The following is a 20,091-nucleotide window of genomic DNA, read 5'->3' as shown; positions in this document are numbered from 1 at the left end:
AGGGCAGTCGTGGGGTTCGAACAAGCAGAGTACTGATTCACAGTCCAACCACTTAGTCAGCCCAGAAGGAATCATTGCCTGGGGTAGCTCTCAGCACCTCTTCCAGGAAGCCACCCATGCCTGGGACCCCCACTCGAATCTTCCCTTGGGCAGAACCGCCGCTCCGAGTCCCCCCCCCACTCTCCTCACCATGACCACTCGGTCCTGCAGCAGCTGCACCGTGGTGTTGCCAACCAACACCGTCACTTCCTTGGTCCAGGACACGCCCTGGCGCCCACGGTCGTCATTGGTCACGTGGATGCTGCGTAGGAACAAAAGTGAGTGGAGGCGCTCAGTGGTGCTGTGCAGGGGGGCTGTGTTTGGCGAACCAAGTGGCAGTCCGGGCTCTCCGTCTCCCCACGTTCTGTGCCAATTTTGGCAAGAGGCAGACAGACAAAACCACGTGCCCCACTCTCCAAATGGTGGGACATCCCAGGCTCCTCTTAAGTTTCAGAAGAACCCAGAAGACACAGGCCCCCCTAACCCTAACCCATGAAGCCCCCTCCCTCTTCCCAAGCTGAAGTGGAGCCCAAAAGAGCTGGTTCTCTGTTTTCGCCTACTACAGCCCCCTTTTCTCCAGTCTCCACAGTGCCGCCACAGCGCCAAGATGAGCTGGGAGTGAATGGAGCTCACCTGAAGTCTCCTCCGTCACAGTCCTGGGCCATAATGTAGGTGCAGCTGCCCTGGAAGTGGATCATCTTACCGTCAAACGTGCGGTAGTGTGGGTCACCGAAGGCCACACAAGTGGCAGGGCGGGGCACACAGTGTGGGCAGCACATGCCAGGGATCAAAGCTGGCGTTTCATCCTGCCAAGCATTGGGAAGGGACAAGAGTATCAGGACGGCTTTCCTGTCCCACCTGGCTCTAGTTTCTCTCGGCTAGAGTTAGCAGAGAAGGGTTTCCCCACACAGAGAATTCAAACTTGAAAGATTCATGACAGAATTCACAGCGACCTCTCTGCCTTAACTCCTCCCCCATTTTAAATCTTTCCTATAAGGAGTCTCAGTTTGATCTCCTCATATCTGAGGAAGTGAGTGGAAATTCATAAAAACGCATCTGGAAATGCCACCTGACATCTGTTTCATCCTGCTACAAAAGATTAATGTGGCTACCCCTTTGCCAGGAATTGAACCCAAGACCTTCTGCATGCGAAGTAAATATTCCACCCCCGAGCCACAATGCTTCTAAAACAGTTGCAGCCGCTGTCTCTTGTAGCATGGCTGAGGCAGGCCTTGCTAAGAAAAACCCAAGACTACCTGAGGGCTTCTGCTGTTTGTCTCCAGGTGCCTCTGGAGGCAGGTTCCCACCGTCGAGAATGCCCCAAGAGAGGTACGTCCGCAAGGCAGAGCTGCTGCGATATAGAGGGCAATGCAGCCATGGGGGTCCTTCTCACAGTGCCTGCCCCACGGACATGGCTCAGGTGGCCTTCTGCACCTGGCCGCACCCTGGGCCTCACTTCCCGCTCCCTGCCCAGCTCCCTGCCTTCTACTCACCGCAGCGCAGGCAGCCGGAGGGCATCGCTTGCTATGGCAGTGCACCTCTCCAGAGATACAGGTGCAGGCTGTGCACTCGTCCACCTGCCAGCGCTCATTGGACTGGAAGGTGTGCCCCTGGTGGGAGCAGCTGCTGCCAGGATCTGGGAATGAGGGGAGGACACTGGGTTACCGGCGGCTCAAACACGCTACGCGGGTCTTCTCGTTGGGATTTTTGCGAGTGTCCTACATTCAGTCATGAATGAGTTAAGTTGTTTAGTTAGATATCTAGTTAGTACAGAACCACTTAGGCCTCTAGTAAAAGTTCCCGCCATAGAAAGGGAACTTAATGAAGGATTCTGGGATTTTCTACTGGAGGAACCAGTTTATGGGAGGGGGGAATTAACTAGCAACATATACTAAGGCTTTATTGCTTTGTTCAGTCTGCTGTCTAAGTCTAACCATCACAATGTAGCCACTTAGTTAGCTGTTCTTTATTTTCTTACCAAATGTGCCCTTTTTCCTGATATGTAGTAAAAGTATTTTTATAGAGATAAAACCACAGAAGTCTATCTACTTATTTCCGGGCCGTTTCCAGATGGCTTACCTTCTGCCTCTCCATGCCACAACACCACAGCTCGTGCTGTGGTGAACGCGAAATATCGCGTTTTCTTGCGCTAGTTTTGCGCAATGTTGTGCAAAACTCACGCGAGAAAACATGCTATTCCGCGTTTTCTCCGGCATGAGCCGCGACGTTGCGGCACGGAGCGGCAGAAGGTAAGCCGTCTGGAAACGGCCCTGTTGTGCTAATATTAAACTTTGCAGCTCTTTCAATCCCCCAATACGTTTGCAATGGAAGAATTGCTGGGTGGTGGGAATAAGGATACCTTTGGTACGCATTTATTTAAGAAAGAGAGAACTCAGTAGGTTGCGATTGTCCAGAAGTCACCCTCCTTCTCTGGAGAGTTCAGGAAGGGCTTTGCCAAGCAACCTGCAAGCTCCCTCTCCCACAGCCTTGAAGATGAAATTAACAAACCCTCTGAGGAGTGATCTCCCCCAGGTCTGTCATTTTAGACTACGCATCCCGGCTAACATTGCATCTCCCTACACTTGAGCGTCCCCGTGTAAGATGTCTCGTGTAGACAGACTCTGTCTCTCTTGCCATGAAAACGCCACTAGGAGTCGTCATAAGTCAACTATGACTTGATGGCATTCTCCAAACAGATAACTAAACACACATCAATTTAGCTCATGTCTGGTTCATGGCAGTGAAACCAAATCCTATTAATTGTGTTGTGGGGTAAAATGAAGCTGGAGAGGAGAATTACTCATTGGAGCCTACCAACTTGGGTCCTGTCTCCATTGGAGGAGATTCCACATCCCCTTGTGGTGAAACGAGGTGTTGGGGGGCGGATTTGCCACAATATTCAGCCCTATAACTTCCCCCACCTCCATGACAAGAAAATGACAAACATTCAATTAAAGCTGAGCACGGAAAGTGGGGAAAGTAAAAAGAGTTGTAAAAATCCATGAATTATAAAAGCAGGAACCTGCAAAAATCACATGCATCCATTTGGAATTTGGTTGCCAACAGGCCTGGAGGGAGGAAATGTCCTGTCGCTTTAATAGAGAGTTTTAATGACACATTAGTTGCCAGGTGATGTTGATAACCTTGATGCTACGAAAAGCTTTAGGTGCTGGTTTCTACACAAGAAGCTTCATGAAAAGGTGAGATGTTTTTCTCCAGACCTGTTGGCCACTGTTCTTGGAACACAGTTATCAAATCTGGAATGAGCAGCAGGTAAAATAGGAAGTCTATCTGCCTAATGCATTCTTACCCCGTCCTTCCTCCAAAGAGTTCATGGCAGCTTTCCCCTCTTCCATTTTATTTATTTATTATTTATTTATTTCATTGGGCTTCTATTCTGCCCTCCCCACGAGCAGGCTCAGGGCGGATCACATCATTTAAAAAATAATAACACGACTACACGCATTTTCCATAAAATCAATAAGAAACATCATAAAAATCCAGTCAACTTTCGTAGAAAAATATAAGATAGAATTTTCAAGATGGCAACAGTCAACGCTCAGCTAATTAAAAAACGGATGATGGACAAACCTGGTAGAGGAGGTTTGGATCATTCATCTCCTCCTCTTCTCCACCCACCAGGCCAGCGGTGGCCTGGCCCAGCCTCAACCATAGGCCTGGTGGAACATCTCTGTCTTACAGGCTTGGTAGAAAGATAACAGGTCCTGCTGGGCCCTGGTCTCAACGGTCAGTGAATTCCACCAGGTTGGGGCCAAGACTGAAAAGGCCCTGGCTCTGGTTGAGGCCATGCGTGCCTCCCTGGGGCCAGGGGCCACCATTTTATCCTCACAACAACATTGTGAGGTAGGTCAGGTTGAGAGACAACCTTGGAACTTGAACCTGGGCCTCATCGGTCCTCATCCAGCGCTTTGGCCATGAGGTGGGTGGGCCACACAACAGAGAAACTGCTTCTCCTGTCCTTTATGCCCAGATAGGTTTGTGTCATGTGGCCAGCAGAGTGACTGGGTTTCTGCTCCTACCTTGGCATTCAGCACAGCAGCGTCCTGGAGTCTGAACTTTTAGTAGCCCATCCTGGCACACCACCGGCACGCATTCCTCGATGTGGCACTCAATGTGGCCCAACTGAGACAGAGAGGGAGACGTCAGAACTGGGCTGTGTGTTAATGGAACCAGAGGACTGGGCTGGGCCAGTCACCCCCTCTTCCTTTCCTTCTACCTGGTAGTCCCAAACTACAAGAAACAAATTTGTACACCCTCTTCCACCATTTCATTTTTTCCGTTTGTTGTGGGCAGAAGTGAAGAGCAGATCTGTAAAGTGTCGTCTACAAAAGGAATTGATACCCCACTAACCTATTTCTATACAAGCATAACCTGTGGAGTCAACGCACATTCTTGTACATTAAAATTAGACCTAATCCTTGCAATGCCAGAATTTTCCTGCAAACAACCACCTTTCAGCTTCAGACATCTGCAAAACGGCATCAGCAGGCACCACCAGTGACCCCATATGGACTAGAAGCTTTGTAAAACAGAGAAAGGTACAGTCCTGCAGACAATGGCTCCTTCCCTATTGCTCAGCTACCAGGGAAACGTCCCTCTTCTGGCATGGGGCAGGTGTGAGCAGCTGACCCGGCCTCCGCCATGTTTAATAGCCATTTAATATAGCTACTTGTGATATAAAAATCACAAGGCCCTTGGATTAAATGCAGTTTGAATTGCAAACAGGGGAATTCCACCTAGCAGTTGCTGAGCCCTGCCCGGAAGATCCAGGCATGAATGGAATGCTGAATGTAAAGGGAGAGTGACCAGCGGTGATTAGTTTACAGTCCTTCTCAGCTCCGGGTGGAGCCACAGCGAGAAAGGCCTCGCAATGTCATCCCACTTATGACATTCCTTTCCCCTTCTTCTTCCCCAGGCCATGATTGAGAAGAACTCAATTAGCACCCATAAGTTCTTATAATTAATTCCTGGGAAAGGTACATTCCCCAACTAAATTAATCAATTTAACTTGGATCCAAAGCATGGTTCCCTTGGGGTCACCTTCCCTAAGCCTCTCTATCTCAGCCGAGAACGCTGGCATTTGAAGCTTTTCCTCCATGGACTTCCCTGCTCTCTGGATAGGTAATTATCCCCCTGCAATTATCCTGCAATTATCCCCCTCCACTTTCATAACTGCTTTTCCTAGGCATCTTGTGTGCTTGTATGCAATCTTGTGTGTGTGTATTTTCCCCTGAAATAAAATCACTCTTTGATTAAGAACACCAGCTTCGTTGGTCTCCTTAATAATAATAATAAATAACAATAACAACAACATTTGATTTATATACCGCCCTTCAGGACAACTTAATGCCCACTCTGAGCGGTTTACAAAGAATGTTATTATTATCCCCACAACAACATTACCCTGTGAGGTGGGTGGGGCTGAGAGAGCTCTGAGAGAACTGTGACTCGCCCAAGGTCACCCAGCTGGCTTCTTGGAGGAGTGGGGAATCAAAGTGGGCTCTCCAGATTAGAGTCCCGTGCTCTTAACCACTACACCAAACTGGCTCTCTTGGGAAAGGACTCCGTAAAAATTGGTGTAAGATCCCGTTGTTACCCCTCTCGCATAGCCGTCTTCCTTGCCGCTAATTCCCCCACACTCTCTTACTTGCAAGGAGACCCATTCCTGGTAACAAAAGGGGGCCTGATAGGCAATACCACCAAGCCTTACACTGCACGAGCAGGTGACGCAGTCATCAACGCTGTCCCTCCAGGTTTCCCCGTCAGACACACGCCGCCCCTCAACTTCGATCACACATTCTGCAAGAAGGAACATACAAGTTCATTAGTTCATCAGTACTATGGAAAAAATGCTTCTGGGGAAAGATCTCCCCCTTCTCTTAAGATGGCAATCCAATTCACATTGACTTGGGAGTGCGTGGAATGGGATCTACTTCCACGTAAACATGACCGGAACTGGGCTGCAGTGGTGAAGTTGACTGGACATGAAGCAGAGAGAGTCTCCGGACTGGAAAGAGCAGGCTGGAGGGTGGTCTTTGGGGAGCGAAGGCCGGGGGGGGGGGGCGTGTCCGAGGAGTTTGCTGCTTGAAACTGCAGGCTAGTCTGAGATGATTGACGAGCCAGTCAGCTGTCTAACCAGGCATTTCAAGCGGCAAGGTAGTGTTGGTGGAAAGTGCCGTCAAAGCATAGCTGATTTAATGCCGACCCCTTTTGGGGTTTTCGAGGCAGGAGACTAACAGAGGTGGCTTGCCATTGCCTGCCTCTGCGATCCTGGTCTTTGCTGGAGGCCTCCCATCCAATTGCTAACCAAGGCTGACCCTGCTTAGCTTCCGAGATCTGACGAGATCGGGCTTGCCTGGCTCAGAGTGGCAAACTGTTGCTGGGGTAATATTGCATGGATAGTGAGTTCCTCTTTCTCCTGGCTGCTGCTCTCGCATGTACGGGCTGCTCTGTGGGGACTTATGGATGGACAGTCCTGTCTGCCTCATGGCAACGGGACGGAGTTGGAGTAGATGGCCTCTGTGGTCCCTTCTGAACCAGGGACGATTCTGTATGACCGGGCCACGTCTATCTAGCCATTCTGGAGTGATATTTGCAAAAAAAAGGAACGTATGAAAACAGTAGGTAGAGTTTACTGGCTTGGTGCATGGGTGCAGGAAGATATTCTCATCTGAAGATTTAACAGCAGCAGGAGCTACCCTCTCTGTTAAAGGGTGTCTCAACCACTGCTTAGATCCAGAGGAATTAGCCATGTTAGTCTGTAGTTGCAAAATAATAAAGAATCCAGTAGCACCTTTAAGACGAACCAACTTCATTGGAGCAAAAGCTTTCGAGAACCACAGCTCTCTTCGTCAGATGCATTGTCAGCTTTCGAGAACCACAGCTCTCTTTGTCAGATGCATTGTCAGCTTTCGAGATCCACAGCTCTCTTTGTCAGATGCATTGTCAGCTTTCGAGAACCACAGCTCTCTTCGTCAGATGCACCGTCAGCTTTCGAGAACCACAGCTCTCTTCGTCAGATGCATCTGACAGTTCTCGAATGCTTACGCTCCAATAAAGTTGGTTCGTCTTAAAGGTGCTACTGGACTCTCAACCAGTGCAGAATTGGGTGGTCTGCTGGGAGTCTTTGTTCCTGCTTGGGAGTGTGAGGAAAGCCTGGCCTTCTTTGGGAGCCTGCCATGGTACAGAGGCAGGGCACTTGCCGCGCATCCCAAAATCCAGCTCTGGGCTCTCAGATGCCAGGAAAGACCCTTGTGTGCCAACGACCCCCAAATTGCTGCTGGACTTTGCTGAGCTCGAATGGACACAAGTGGCTGCCGAAGGAAGTAGAAAGAGCAATAAAGGGCAGAGGGGCAGGATACATCACCGTCACAGATTGGGCAGCAGGCGCCGTGAGGGGTGAACTGCTCGGCAATGGGGCAACTCAAGAGCGGGCATCCTTGGTGCACACAAACCCAGGTCAGATCCTGCAAGGAAACAGATGTGTCTGGGCTGGGACAGCCTTGGAAGAGGGTGGGAGGAGGAAGCGCATCCCAGGGGAACTTTCCTTTGAGGCTGCAATTCACCGGCTCCGCTTGCAGCCCACTGAGGCTGGCAGGGTGTGTGTGTGTGTTTGTGTGTGTGTGTTCCTTCTGACCTTGAAAGGGAGATGGGGGAGGTTGGAATTTGGAGTGTTTTGCTGGGCAAATGTTAATACCATGGAAAGAGAGGGCTTGGAGTGGCAGCTGAGCACTTTGGTGCCTCAAGCAGGTTCTCCGGAGAGGCGGCACAGATAACTTTCTAAATCATAGGATCATAGGGTTGGAAGGGACAACCAGGGTCATCTAGTCCAACCCCATCAATCAATCAAAATCAATTAATCAATCCATCAAATAAATTTTGCCAACCCGTGCCTTTTCAGGACGATAACAAGGGGACTTGAGGCACGGATTCAGAGAGGGTACTCCACAAATCAGGGGTAACCAAGACTGAGGTCTGGGTTCTGGAGAAGGCTAGACAGGCAAAATGAGGGGAAGGAACGGCCCGCAGGGCATTTGGGCAGGCCTAGGAAGGTGCGAGCAGGGCTGGTGGCAGGAAAGGTGGGCCTTAACTCACACCTCTTGCAGCACGGGAAGAAGAGATGGCAGCAGGAATTAGTCATCGGCCTCACCCCCTGCCAGGCGTGGCTTGCTGGGCAGGGGGAGGCACTAGGGTTGCCAACTCTGTTTGGGAAATTCCTGGAGATTTGAAGGCAGTCCTGGGGAGGGAACTTCCATTCCACCTAGACTCTCCGGATTCTACGGAGTCCACCCCCTGAAGCTGCCGTGTTCTCCAGGGGAACTCACCTCCGTTACCTGGAGATCGGTTGTAATCCCAGAAGAACTCCAGCCCCCACCTGGAAGCTGCCAGCCCTAGGGGAAGCTCACCTTGCATTGGCAAGTGTAGCACGGCTCGTCTGTAGCGTGGACCTCGTTGCCCACCAGGCCGGATGTGCAGTTGCTCAGGGCTTCTGCAAGAAGAGATCAGCAGGTCTTTAGATGGCCACGGAAGAGTACGAGGCACAGGGGAATGGTGGTGCCTCCCTGCCTCACTTTGGCTGGCATTTGGCCGGCTACTGTTGGAAAGAGCATCTTTGGTGTGATCCACAGGACTTCTGTTCTTTAAAGTTTCAAGGGGCCCCAGACCATTCACTGGTCCCAAATGCAGGGGCACGGCTGTGCTGCTAAACCTCTCACCCACAGAACTTGGAAGGGCGAGTTTGTGCCTTCATTTTCCATTAGGGACTGCAAACCGCCAACTTACAACTGTGTGCAAATACTTCTGGGGACTGAATTTGTACACTGGAGCAAAAGGTGAGAGAGTCCCAGGTGCAGCCGTGGTATCAGGCGGGACTCTGTGCGTTGAGCCTTCCCAGGGCGTGCCGGGTGAGGGGGGGGTGGGCAACTCACGAGCGCAGGTGGGGCAGCAGTGCCCGGGGCCAGGCGGCTGGATCAGTTCCCGGGGGCAGTCCACCAGGCTGGGACACTGCTTCCGGTAGCACTGCAGGTGCTGTTCACCATCCAACATCAGCTGGGAAAGGAAACGCAGGACAGTCCGTCAGGTTTCACCCTCCTTTCCATTGGTGACTGCCCCGAACCACTTAGCTGGGGTGGGGTTGAGATACCAAGATGAGGTCTTAGATCCAGAGGAGTTACCTCGGTAAGTCTGCAGTTGCAAAACTGTAAAAAGTCCAGTAATACTTCAAGACTCACCAACTTTATTGGGGCATATGCTTTCGAGAACCACAGCTCTCTTCATCAGATGCATTGTCAGCTTTCGAGAACCACCGCTCTCTTCGTCAGATGCATTGTCAGCTTTCGAGAACCACAGCTCTCTTCATCAGATGCATTGTCAGCTTTCGAGAACCACAGCTCTCTTCATCAGATGCATTGTCAGCTTTCGAGAACCACAGCTCTCTTTGTCAGATGCATTGTCAGCTTTCGAGAACCACAGCTCTCTTCATCAGATGCGTCTGACGAAGAGATCTGTGGTTCTCAAAAGCTGTTGATGCATCTGACAAAGAGAACTGGGGTTCTTGAAAGCTGTCGATGCATCTGAGGAAGAGAGCTGTGGTTCTCGAAAGCTTATGCCTCAATAAAGTTGGTTAATCTTAAAGGTGCTATTGGACTTTTTACTAAAATGAGGTCTGTGATGGAATAATTGGACCCAAATGCCCAAACCCCTGGATCCCGCTTCCTTTCCTTTTTCTCTCAGGCACAGCTGCCCCCCCCGCTTACTCTCAAGTCCCCCACCCTTGTGCCTTTCCGTGCACCGCCCGTTTCTTTTCCTAGAAGAGGAGGGAGAAACTATCGGTCCCAATTCCATTCACCCCCAAAATCTGGCTGCTGGTCTTTGTGATGTGCTTTTTCCATCAGCATCTGCAAAGAGCTACAGCACAGTCACTAGAGAGCTTACTCGTGAGGTGGGGTAGGATCCAGCCAGCTGCTTTTGTAACAGCACAGCTGCTTGGGACTTTCAGGCCCAGTTCAGCGAGAAAAACAAAGTTCCTTACTAACAAAGGACCCGTTGTTTAGAAGAGCCTCCTTAATGAGAAACGAAACTCACTGCCTGGGTGATTCACGCTGGAGGAACGGAATTGCCAGACTGGGGAAACAGAAAGCTTGACCGCTGCTTAGAGCGTTGCTGTTGATTCTAACAATGGCACGTCGCTTTGGGATTTTTTCTGTGACTCAATGTGGTATTTTGGAGAGCACTGAAAGTAGTCATTCAAGAATAGGGGTGGGAGGGATCCCAGATCTGGAGGAATGTGGCCTTCTTCAGGTATCTAATGACAACACCTGGGGAAGGTGTGTGTTATGTGCCGTCAAATCCCCTCCGACCTATGGCGACCTATGAAGGAAGGGCCTCCAAAACGTCCCATCATTAACAGACTTGGGGTCAAGCTACAAGTGACGAATGACACTTGCCTGGCAAGTGAACAGACTCACGTGTATTCCTCCCTGGTCACTTGCCGTTCACTGCAAGTGGAGAGCAAGTGAACAGCAACTGACCAGGGAGGAATACACGTGAGTCTGTTCACTTGCCAGGCAAGTGTCATTTGTCACTTGTAGCTTGACCCTTGCTCAGAGCCAAGCTACAAGTGACGCCTGACACAGGTTGGACACTTGTCAGCTTCCCTCAAGTTCTGATGGGAAATGTAGGCATCCTGGTCTTGCAGCTTGGCTCTCCATTTAATTGAAGTTTACAGAGCAGCAGTCTATGGGAGGGAGAACATGTGTTTGAGAGGGGAGTGCAGATGTCGGGCTCTCGCCGGGCGCCCCCCTTCCCTTCCGCTGGGTGGGGGGGGAGGGGGTTCTGTAAACTTCAATTAAATGGAGACCCAAGCTGTAAGACCAGGATGCCTACATTTCCCATCAAAACCTGAGGTAAACGGACAAGTGTCCAACCTGTGTCAGGCGTCACTTGTAGCTTGGCTCTCAGATCCTGCAAACTAGAGGACGTGGCTTCTTTTATTGTGTCCAGCCATCTCGTTTTAGGTCTTCCTCTTTTCCTAGCAGCAGGGGAAGGTGGCAATACTACTCCTCTTAAGTCTATACTTCCTGCACTGTCTAAAAATTAATTTGCAGCTTTTCCAAGATCAGAGCTGCCACTCTTTAAAAAAACAACAACAACCTTCTGCTCCTTGTTGCACAAGGGAGTTGTGTGTTCTGATGAGCATCAAAGGCAGGTCCAAGTCCGTGGCTCCTGGGTGCAACTGCTGAGTTTGCTAGCCTGCAAAGAGCTTGCAGAGTTGCCCTCTCGAGACCCCCACACATTGCATGCAGGCCTCCCTCATGACTAATTTCGGAAGCTTCCTTCTCTCTTCTCTCCGTCCATCCCCTCCACATTTTATTTAACTTCCAGCTTCAGGTAGAAGCCTGTGGAACTCAAGAGGCTGTTCACTGTCAGCTGACTGTCAGCTGAGCGTAAGAAAGAGACTTAAACTCCCCTTTCTGCCTAGTGCTTCGCATGAAGACTTGCACCTTTGTCTTTTTTGCTGCAGGTTTCCCTAGAGCCGGGGAGGTGTTGTCATCCCCCAGCCCCCCAAGCTTTCCCAATGAGGATTCCCTTGCAACGGTCCTGGCTGCAGCTAGGAATGCCAAAATGCCTGGAGGAAAACATTCCGTCCTGTTGACAGGGGCTTAATTCTTTTCTTCACTTATAGCCCACCTTCCCCCCCCCCCCGCAGTGGGAACTCTTCTTAAGGTTGCCAACCTCTAGCTGCAGAGGGGTTAGCCATGTTAGTCTGTAGTGGCAAAATAGTAAAGAGCCCAGTAGCACCTTAAAGACTAACCAACTGCATCTGACAAAGAGAGTGGTGGTTCTCGAAAGCTTATGCTACAATAAAGTTGGTTAGTCTTAAAGGTGCTACTGGACTCTAACCTGTAGATGGAGCCTGGAGGTCTCCTGGAATTATAACTGATCTCCAGTCTGCAAAGATCAGTTCCCCCGGAGAAAATGGCTGCTTTGAAGGGTGGGGTCTATGACATTACATTCCACTAAGTTCCCTCCCCTCCCCAAGATTCACCCCCAAATCTCCAGGAATTTCCCAAACTGGAATTGGCAACCCTACTTCTCCTCTCCTCCATCCCCCCCCCTCTCATATTAACTCTGCGAAGTAAGTTAAGGTGTCTAGACAACTAGCTCAAGGTCACCAACTGAGTTTTCACAGCAGAGTGAAGATTCGAACCTGGGTGTCACAGATCCTAGTTTGACATTCTAACACTAGTTCTCAATAGATGGAGGGTTAACGTGTGGAAATGGGAACTTGGAGTTTGCATTGAGATAAATAACATGCCCTGGTAAATAATATCTAGGCTCCTATTAACTGCAAAGGATATTTTTCTCCAAACCTCTTGGCAACCACAGCCGCAGTGCACATTTTTCTGGCAATAGTGAGTTGGCAAGTCAAACACTGTCATCTAGTGGCCAAACCAGGAACTGCATGTAACTGTTTTTATCATAAAAATAAAAGAGTATTTCGTGACCCTTTCCAGATTACCAGCATTTTATTCCATCAGAAGCTTCTACAGACAAGAAACCCTTTTACCAGATGCCATGAGAGGCTTTTTACAAGGCAGGCATTTTTATGTAGGATATATGAAAAATAGTTTCCAAAAGGTATGCTTGGATGCAGGAATAAGAACTGTCTGTATATACTACTCTTCTGGACAGATTAGTGCCCCACTCAGAGCAGTGAACAAGGTTAGTGTTATTATTATCCCCACAATACAGCTGGGGAGCTGGGCTGAGAGGAGTGATCCACCAGCTGAGCTCTTGGCAGCAGTGGGATTCAAACCAGCAGAGTGCTGGCTCACAACCCGACCACTTAACTACTATGCTGCATCCACTCCCCATTATAGGACAGTAAATATTCAGCACCAGCCAATTAGGATGTCCTGCCAATGGGCTTTGCCCTCCGTTGTATGTAGGAAATGCCAGGAGCAGGGCTGGTGGATGTAGGATGGGGCTCAGGTCTCTTGGGACAGCTGTGGAGAGGGGTGGGTTGGATGAGATGGTTTCAAGGAACTCAGGGAGCTTTCAGGAAGTGGAGGGGGGGCTCACCTCACAGGTACAGATTTCACAGGGGTCCTGTCCCGGCTGGAAACTCTCTCCCGGTCCATAGATGTGGCCATCATAACTGCAGTCTGGGAGGAGAGAGGCCAAGACAAAGGTGTGCATTTGGGCAGGTAGTTGCATATATGAATCTGCAGGTGGTTCCAGACAAACCCCTTCCAACTGAAGGAGGGCTGAGAGAGGGAAACTGAGGCACAACCAGACAAAGGGTCTGCTCTGAAGCTTTGGTGTAGAAGATCAGAGGCCCTAGCCTCCGTCCAGAGATGGAGAAGAAACTCGGGAGTCTTGCCTCCTCTGCCCCCATCTAAAGCAGTGAATGCAATGAGAAATATAAAATTTCCAGATATTTTGAAGAGGGGGGGGGATTTTATCCCCCTGATTTTATAAATCATATATTTTGAGAAGGACAGAATAAAATCTTCAGGCCGGAAATAACAGCTTTTTGAGAGACCCAAAACTGAATTGAGAGAAGCATCCCTGATTTTCCATATTGCTTTCGTCTTGTTGTGGCGGCTGGCCAAACAAGGTCTGCATGTTTCAGAGAGAACAGAAAACCTGCCCAAACTGTTTACCAGAGGCAAAGTGCGACCAGTGCAAACCCCTGAGACAAAAACTTTCTTTCAAACTTCTTTCAAGTCTCCTTCCCCTTTGGCCCTGCAAAGAACCAGTTGGGAAAATGGCACATACAGCCCTTCAGGGGGCAATCAAGTCACCTTTTTTCATTATTCCTACAGAGTAAAGGGTCTCCTAGATTTCCTGCAATTTATCCCCTGGTGCCCCTGGTCAGGCCTGGCTACGTAGAGGATATGATGTGGCTGGGGGCGGGGCTCACCAGTTGTGCAAGGTACAGCCCCAAAGAACCTGAAGCAGCTGCTCTGCTGATGCTAAGCAGATCTGGGGCTGGTTGGGGAGGCCTCTGGGAGCCCCCCCCCCCCATGCCTCTTGGATTTCCAGGATGGGAGAAGGGCTGGCGGTCAGGCCAGTCAATCCATAACCTGCCTTGAGTCTCAGTGGGAAAGGTGCACTATAGATACAGCGAGGAAATAAATAATTCCTCCCTCTGCCCATCTATGACTTGACTGCCCACCACTCCACCTCCTAGGGAAGACCTCTGTCTGGCTCAATGTACAATGACATAATATTCTCCTCCCCACCACCCACAAGAAGATCAAGAATCCAGGCTTCTTGGCTCCCAGGCCCGCCCATATCCCAGTGCTTCCAGTCCCCCCACCCTTCCTGCTTCCCAAATCTGCATCGCCACCTCCCTGACCCCCACTGGCCCCTTCCATGGCGCCACGGCATACCTGCACACAGGGGGCAGCACTCTCCAGGGACTTGGATCTGATGCAGGCAGGAGCTGATGCAGACAATGTCAGCGCAGGTAGCCACACCGTCCACACACATGCAGGCCATGCAGGGCACAGAGGAGGAAAGCCAGCGGCTGCCGTCCATGCGCTCCTGGCCCTCGTACATGCAGCCTGCAGGGAGAGATGCGAGACCCTTATGCGCACACGTGGCGCACCCCTGGCCCTGCATGGGCCGTGGCAGCTCTTCCAGGGCCACTTCTGTGGACCAAAACGCACTGGATTCCAGAGTTTAAGAAGATGGGAGTCTTTCTAGTGGGAAACTTGCTGCTCTGGCATAGGGAGGTTCATTCCAGGCAGGGCGTTTTCTGGCATCTGCAGCTGGGATGAGGCTCTTTTAGCCTCTTACACCTCTGTCGCAGTTACTGGACCTGAGAGTCACAGGGCTGGGAACAGAGAAATGCCTTCCCCGGCCAGCTCTGGGAAGAGCAGAGGAGCCCTCTTCCATACAGAAAACCCCAACTGTTGAGATCTTCATCCCAAGCCCCGCTCCAGGTATTCCAACCTTTAGGAGAGGCAGGGCCTTTTCTGTAGTGGCCCCTTGATTGTGGAACTGACTGTCCCTCAGTACACTTACCTGGCCCAAAACTGCTGTGTTCTATCATGATTTCGATTGCAAATAATGTACAATATGAGGGGTTTTTTATTGCCCTTTTTAATAGGTGTTTCATTTGTTTGGAGATTGCGGTTAACTGGTTTTAAGTTAGTCGTAATGCATAGCTTCATACTGCTTAAAATGAAAGAATTGGTGGGGAGATGGGATAGAAAAGTCTTTAGCACAAAGTGTGAAATACATCAGCAGGCGGATACCTTTACAGCGGGGGCAACAGACGCCAGGCTCCGTCACTGGGTGGGAGCAGCTGGCCGGAGGACACTGGATCATCGCGCAGCGGACGTTCCCATCCTGCAAAGGGAAAAGGCAAGGAGATCCGCTCGCAGCCCGTCTCCGCTGGCACTCCCCTGTCCCCTTCCAGGGGAGGTCTTTTCATGTCTCCCAGGGCCAGCCTCTGGCTGAGCAGGGACTCGATGCTTCCGTGCTGAAATAGCCTTCCACAAAGCATTTGTTTCCTTACTGAATGTCTATCCCAGTTAGAAGCCGGATAGTAGCTCACAACGGAACTGTAACAGGCCGTTTATTGATAATATTTGAATGCCCATCAAGGCAAAACTTGCCCAGTTCTGAGCAGAGAAGTCCTTCCTTCCTTGCCTAAGGTTCTAGGATAACTGGCCCACGTCTTTGCTTGAGGAAGGTACCTATCCCACTGTGCCTGCCGCCTTCTAGCCCCCAAAGGGGATGTCACCAGAGGCTGATCCTGGGCCAGTCCAAGGTATTTTGACATCCCAAGGAAACTGCACCCATCATCTCCTGTGTTCCGAGCACCCCATGGACAAGGTCTAGGTTTGGGCCTGGCTGGCAGTGCTGTGGGGGTCAACTACAACTAAAGAGGTAAAGTGGGGGGACACCGAGGAAGCAACAACAACAAAAGTTCCCCTCTGTACGGTACTCAAAATGTAAAGACGTTCAACAAGCACAGAATGAACTATGAATCAAAAACTATATGTATTAAAGTCTCACACCTGTAATAAAGCAGTATATCAATAGAAAATAATTAACAAATAACAGGAACACCAGTCAATAATATCACATCAGCTGTAATACAACCAAGAGCAAATGTAAGAACGTAACAACCAAGAGTCTTGAGTAGTAGAAGTCAATCAAAATTGCTCCGTCAAGAAGTCCAAAGGCTCAATGAGATGAATGGAATGGATGTCAGCCGTTCGTCCCACCTGTATCCAAACCGGGAGGTCCATCGTGAAGTTAAGGTAAGGTCCAGTAACTCCCAGAGGTGGCTGGCGACAAAATCAGCCCGACACACTGCCAGCAAGGGAGTGTTTCGCCTCGTGGGCTTTCTCAGGGGCTACAAATATATAATGCAATCTCAAGCTCAAAGAAATGTGCAGACTGGTCTGGTACCTGTGGCAACAATTGCCGAAGGGTGTGAGACTTTAATATATATAGTTTTTGATTCATAGTTCATTCTGTGCTTGTTGAACGTCTTTACATTTTGAGTACTGTACAGAGGGGAACTTTTGTTGCTGTTATTGCTGTGGGGATGCCCGTCCCCCCCCCCTTCCCGGTCACATGCCATCGAAGGCTGGGAGTGAGGCCCGGGCAGCTTCAGTTCCCTCTCTACGGTGCTGCCGCAAGCAGTCATTTGGGCAGCTTGGATGGAGAACCAGCCCTGGGCTGGCCACCCTAAAACAGAAGGCAGGGGAGATCATGCAACCATCGTGGAACTGCAAGATTGATGAGCAAATCTCAGGTCCAGCATTTCTTACATGCCACAGGCCATCACACACACACACACACACATCCCCCCCCCAAAAAAACCTGGGCTTCCCCCCTGGAAGCAGCACATTGCAAGAGAGGAGGCAGACGGAGGCTCACCTGGCAGTTGCACTGGAGACAAGACTCGGGGTTGAAGGCCTGCCCGTGGGGGTAGAGCTGGCCTTCAAAGAGGCAGTCGTGGCAGAGAGGGCAGCACTGCCCGGGGTGCAGAGCCGGGTGGGAGCAGAGCATTTCTTCGCAAGGCACCGGCCCACAGGAGGGCTCCCCATTCTGCAAAGAGATCAGAGATGGGCCAGGCCTGGAGGGGTGGGGGGGACCACAGCACTGGCAGGGCTCTTGCTAGGGCCTCTGCTTGTAGAAAAGAAGTCACACCTGAAACTTGAAAGCATTTTGAAAATCGCCCTCACGAGAACATGATCCGACCACCAGTGTTTGCATTACAAAGAGACAAGGCCATCCCCCCTTACTGCTCTTTTAGGGGGGTTGGTGGTTTCGAGGATGGGGGCTCACGAGGGCTCGTTAAGGGCCCCCTTCCATCATCCGAACTCTGCATACAGCTGGGGCACTGAGGCACAGACTGCTTTCCAGTCCAAAGGCTGGCTGGTTGCAAGCAGGGAAGAGGCACCTCTGAGGAAGAGTGTTTCCAGCGGCAGGCTGGACACGGCGGATCCGGGCCTCTGGGACATGGATGAGGCATTCACGTGACACACGGAAGGGATTTTCGGAGATAACATGTACTGCACTAGGTCAGTACAGACCAAGCGGAAACCAACACGGGTTGACGTAGAGGGCAAAAAGCCATAACTCAGGCGAGGAAGTCAGTGTGGGGAAGAGGGGGGGGCATCTTACCATGCAGGAACATTGCTGGCAGGGGTCCAAGGGCGAGAGCCACTGGGCGCCTTCGGGATACTCCTGGCCCGCATGCTGGCACACTAGGGGTGGGTGGGGGAAAGACAGAAGGATCAGCAGGATTGGAGTCCAGAGGCACCTTAGAGACCAGCAAGATTTTCAGGGTGTGCGCTTTCAAGAGGCAGAGCTCCCTTCATCAGATACAGGGAGGAGTGGAGATCCTGTTATATCCCAGTCAGGGGGTGGGAGGGGAAGAACCAGGAGTCCCAAAAGCACCCCCTTCCCAACATCTTGATCTTGGCTACACCTAAGTGGAAAGAGGAGGGGCTGCGACTCAAGCAGAAGGTCTTGGGGCCAATCTCCCGGTTTGGGGTAGGAGGTCTTGCAAAAGACCTTTCACTACCTAAGACCCCAGAGAGTTCCTGTGAGGCAGAGGAGACGACTGAGCTACACAGAGCCCTGGTCTGACCGAGTCCAAGGCCACTCCCATCGGGCAAAGGAGGGGGATTAATAAAATAAAACCATAATGTTTTATTGATGTAGGTCAATCTCTCACGCTTCAAACTGCCTCTTCCCTTAATTAGATTATTTACCCTGTGTTGTTGCACTTCTGTTTATTGTCACCACAAGTGTGAAAGGCCAACACGGAGAATCTCATTTGATTAACTGTACTACTCCTCTTTCTGCTCAACTCTTCCTTTCTTCCCTTTCCCCCTTTCCCCTCCCGTAGCTTTCTGGGAAAAGGAGGTAAATGTTTTTGCTTCTTCCCATTGTAAGTGAGCTCTGACTCACAGAAGCTCCTACTGCACTAACAGTGAAATCCTACAGTGAGTTACTCCATTCTAAGCTCATTGATTCTAACGGGTTTAGACTGGACTCACTCTGCTTAGGATTTCACTGTAAATGTTGTTAGTTTTCAAAGTACCACTGGACTATTTTGTTTTATTACAGTAAAGTAACACAGCTACCCCAATACAACTAGAGTAGCCAGACTCCAGGTGGTGGCTGGAGATCTCCTGAGATTGCAACTGATCTCCAGGCCATGGAGATCAGTTCCCCTGGAGAAAATGGTGGCTTTGGAGGGTGGGTCTTACGGCGTTATACCCTAATTAGGCCCTTCCCCTCCCCAAACCCCACCCTCTCTAGGCTCCCCCCCCCCCCAAATCTCCAGGAATGTCCCAGTTTGGAGTTGGCCACCCTAACTAGAACACGATCATGCATTGAAGAACGCATATTAAATAGTTCTTAACACGAATGTCCAGTTCGTTTACTTTTTGTTACAATCTTTCGCCACCAAATATTAACAGGAATTTCAACCCACATTTCTGAGTATAGAGCTGGGGTGTGTGTGTGTGCATGCTGTACTCCAAAGTAATCAGTCCAGAGCTCAAGGGTGCACCTGTGGCTAAAACAGCAAGTGGCCATGCTCCCCAAAGGAAGCTGGCAATGCTACTGCGCTCGGCTTGCACACCTTTGGACATCCCTCGTTCCACCACTTCCAGCACCTGCCCTATGAACTTCCAACTCCAACCTGTTTCCCTGCCAGGCCTTCCTGACCTAAAGGACATGGGGACTGTCGCTCAGTGAAGAGGCTTTCGACAGCTTCTGCCAAGCTACACGTCCCAGGGGGCTGCGTGGGCCAGGCCTGCATCACCGTGCCTGTACACAGCAGTTCTGCCCGTTGCACCGGCACCCGACCTGACACAGGAGCTCCGCCGTTTCCCTGCCAGGCCCCAGAAGTGCCAGTTATGCTCTCACCAGGGCACTCTGGACAGCACTGGCCTGGCCTGCGGATGGGGCTGGCACACGGCACCTGGGGACAAACGAGAGGGACGCAGGCCACGTTGCCATGCAGACAGCTGCAGCGCTGGCAGGGCTCTGAGAGCAGGGTGAAGGTTTGTCTGCTGGCGTGCTTCTGGCCCTCAAAGAGGCAGCCATCGCAGGTCGGGCAGCAGGCAGGGGCAGTGGGGGGCACGGGGTGGGTGCACTGCTGCGGACAGAGCTTCGGCTGGCACATCACCACTTCCGCCTGTTGAGAAAGGAGAAAGAGAGAGAGGAGCCCAGAGAGGATAAATGGGACGGCGGCTAGTTTCCAACCAAGAATGCAAGTTTGGGTTGGGGGGGGAGCCAGTTTGGTCGTGTGGGGATTTGAGCCCCGGTATTCTGGGTCCTTGTTCAGCTCTAACCACTACCCCACACTGTCACTCAATCCCCCATAGTGGCCAGTCAGGTGGTGGCTGGAGATCTCCCAGAATTAGATTGATCTCCAGGTGTCAGAGATTAATTCCTCTGAAGAATATGGCTAATTTGGTGTGTGTGTGTGTGTGTGGACCCTATGGCATTATACCCCACCTAGGCCCCTCCCCTCCAAAA

At 50.9% G+C, this 20,091-nt stretch overlaps 1 protein-coding gene across 1 annotated transcript in view; it reads right to left on the bottom strand.

Moving 5' to 3' along the window:
- Positions 1-20,091, bottom strand: part of KCP (kielin cysteine rich BMP regulator) — an 80,475-nt gene that overhangs the window by 5,685 nt on the left and 54,699 nt on the right. The window contains exons 34-47 of the mRNA XM_054988561.1: positions 19,477-19,747; positions 17,719-17,801; positions 16,969-17,139; positions 15,330-15,423; positions 14,460-14,633; positions 13,144-13,226; positions 8,988-9,108; positions 8,466-8,548; positions 7,427-7,526; positions 5,771-5,859; positions 4,080-4,182; positions 1,533-1,675; positions 673-845; positions 190-301 (exon numbers count right to left, since the gene is read on the bottom strand). Of these exons, the coding sequence (XP_054844536.1) occupies positions 190-301; positions 673-845; positions 1,533-1,675; positions 4,080-4,182; positions 5,771-5,859; positions 7,427-7,526; positions 8,466-8,548; positions 8,988-9,108; positions 13,144-13,226; positions 14,460-14,633; positions 15,330-15,423; positions 16,969-17,139; positions 17,719-17,801; positions 19,477-19,747 (1,800 nt within the window). The remainder of the gene's footprint in view (positions 1-189; positions 302-672; positions 846-1,532; positions 1,676-4,079; positions 4,183-5,770; positions 5,860-7,426; positions 7,527-8,465; positions 8,549-8,987; positions 9,109-13,143; positions 13,227-14,459; positions 14,634-15,329; positions 15,424-16,968; positions 17,140-17,718; positions 17,802-19,476; positions 19,748-20,091) is intronic.

The sequence above is a fragment of the Eublepharis macularius genome, chromosome 9 (assembly GCF_028583425.1).
Source record: "Eublepharis macularius isolate TG4126 chromosome 9, MPM_Emac_v1.0, whole genome shotgun sequence".
In the NCBI taxonomy this organism is placed as follows: Eukaryota; Metazoa; Chordata; class Lepidosauria; order Squamata; family Eublepharidae; genus Eublepharis; species Eublepharis macularius.
This window is presented reverse-complemented; position numbering and strand designations above follow the sequence as displayed.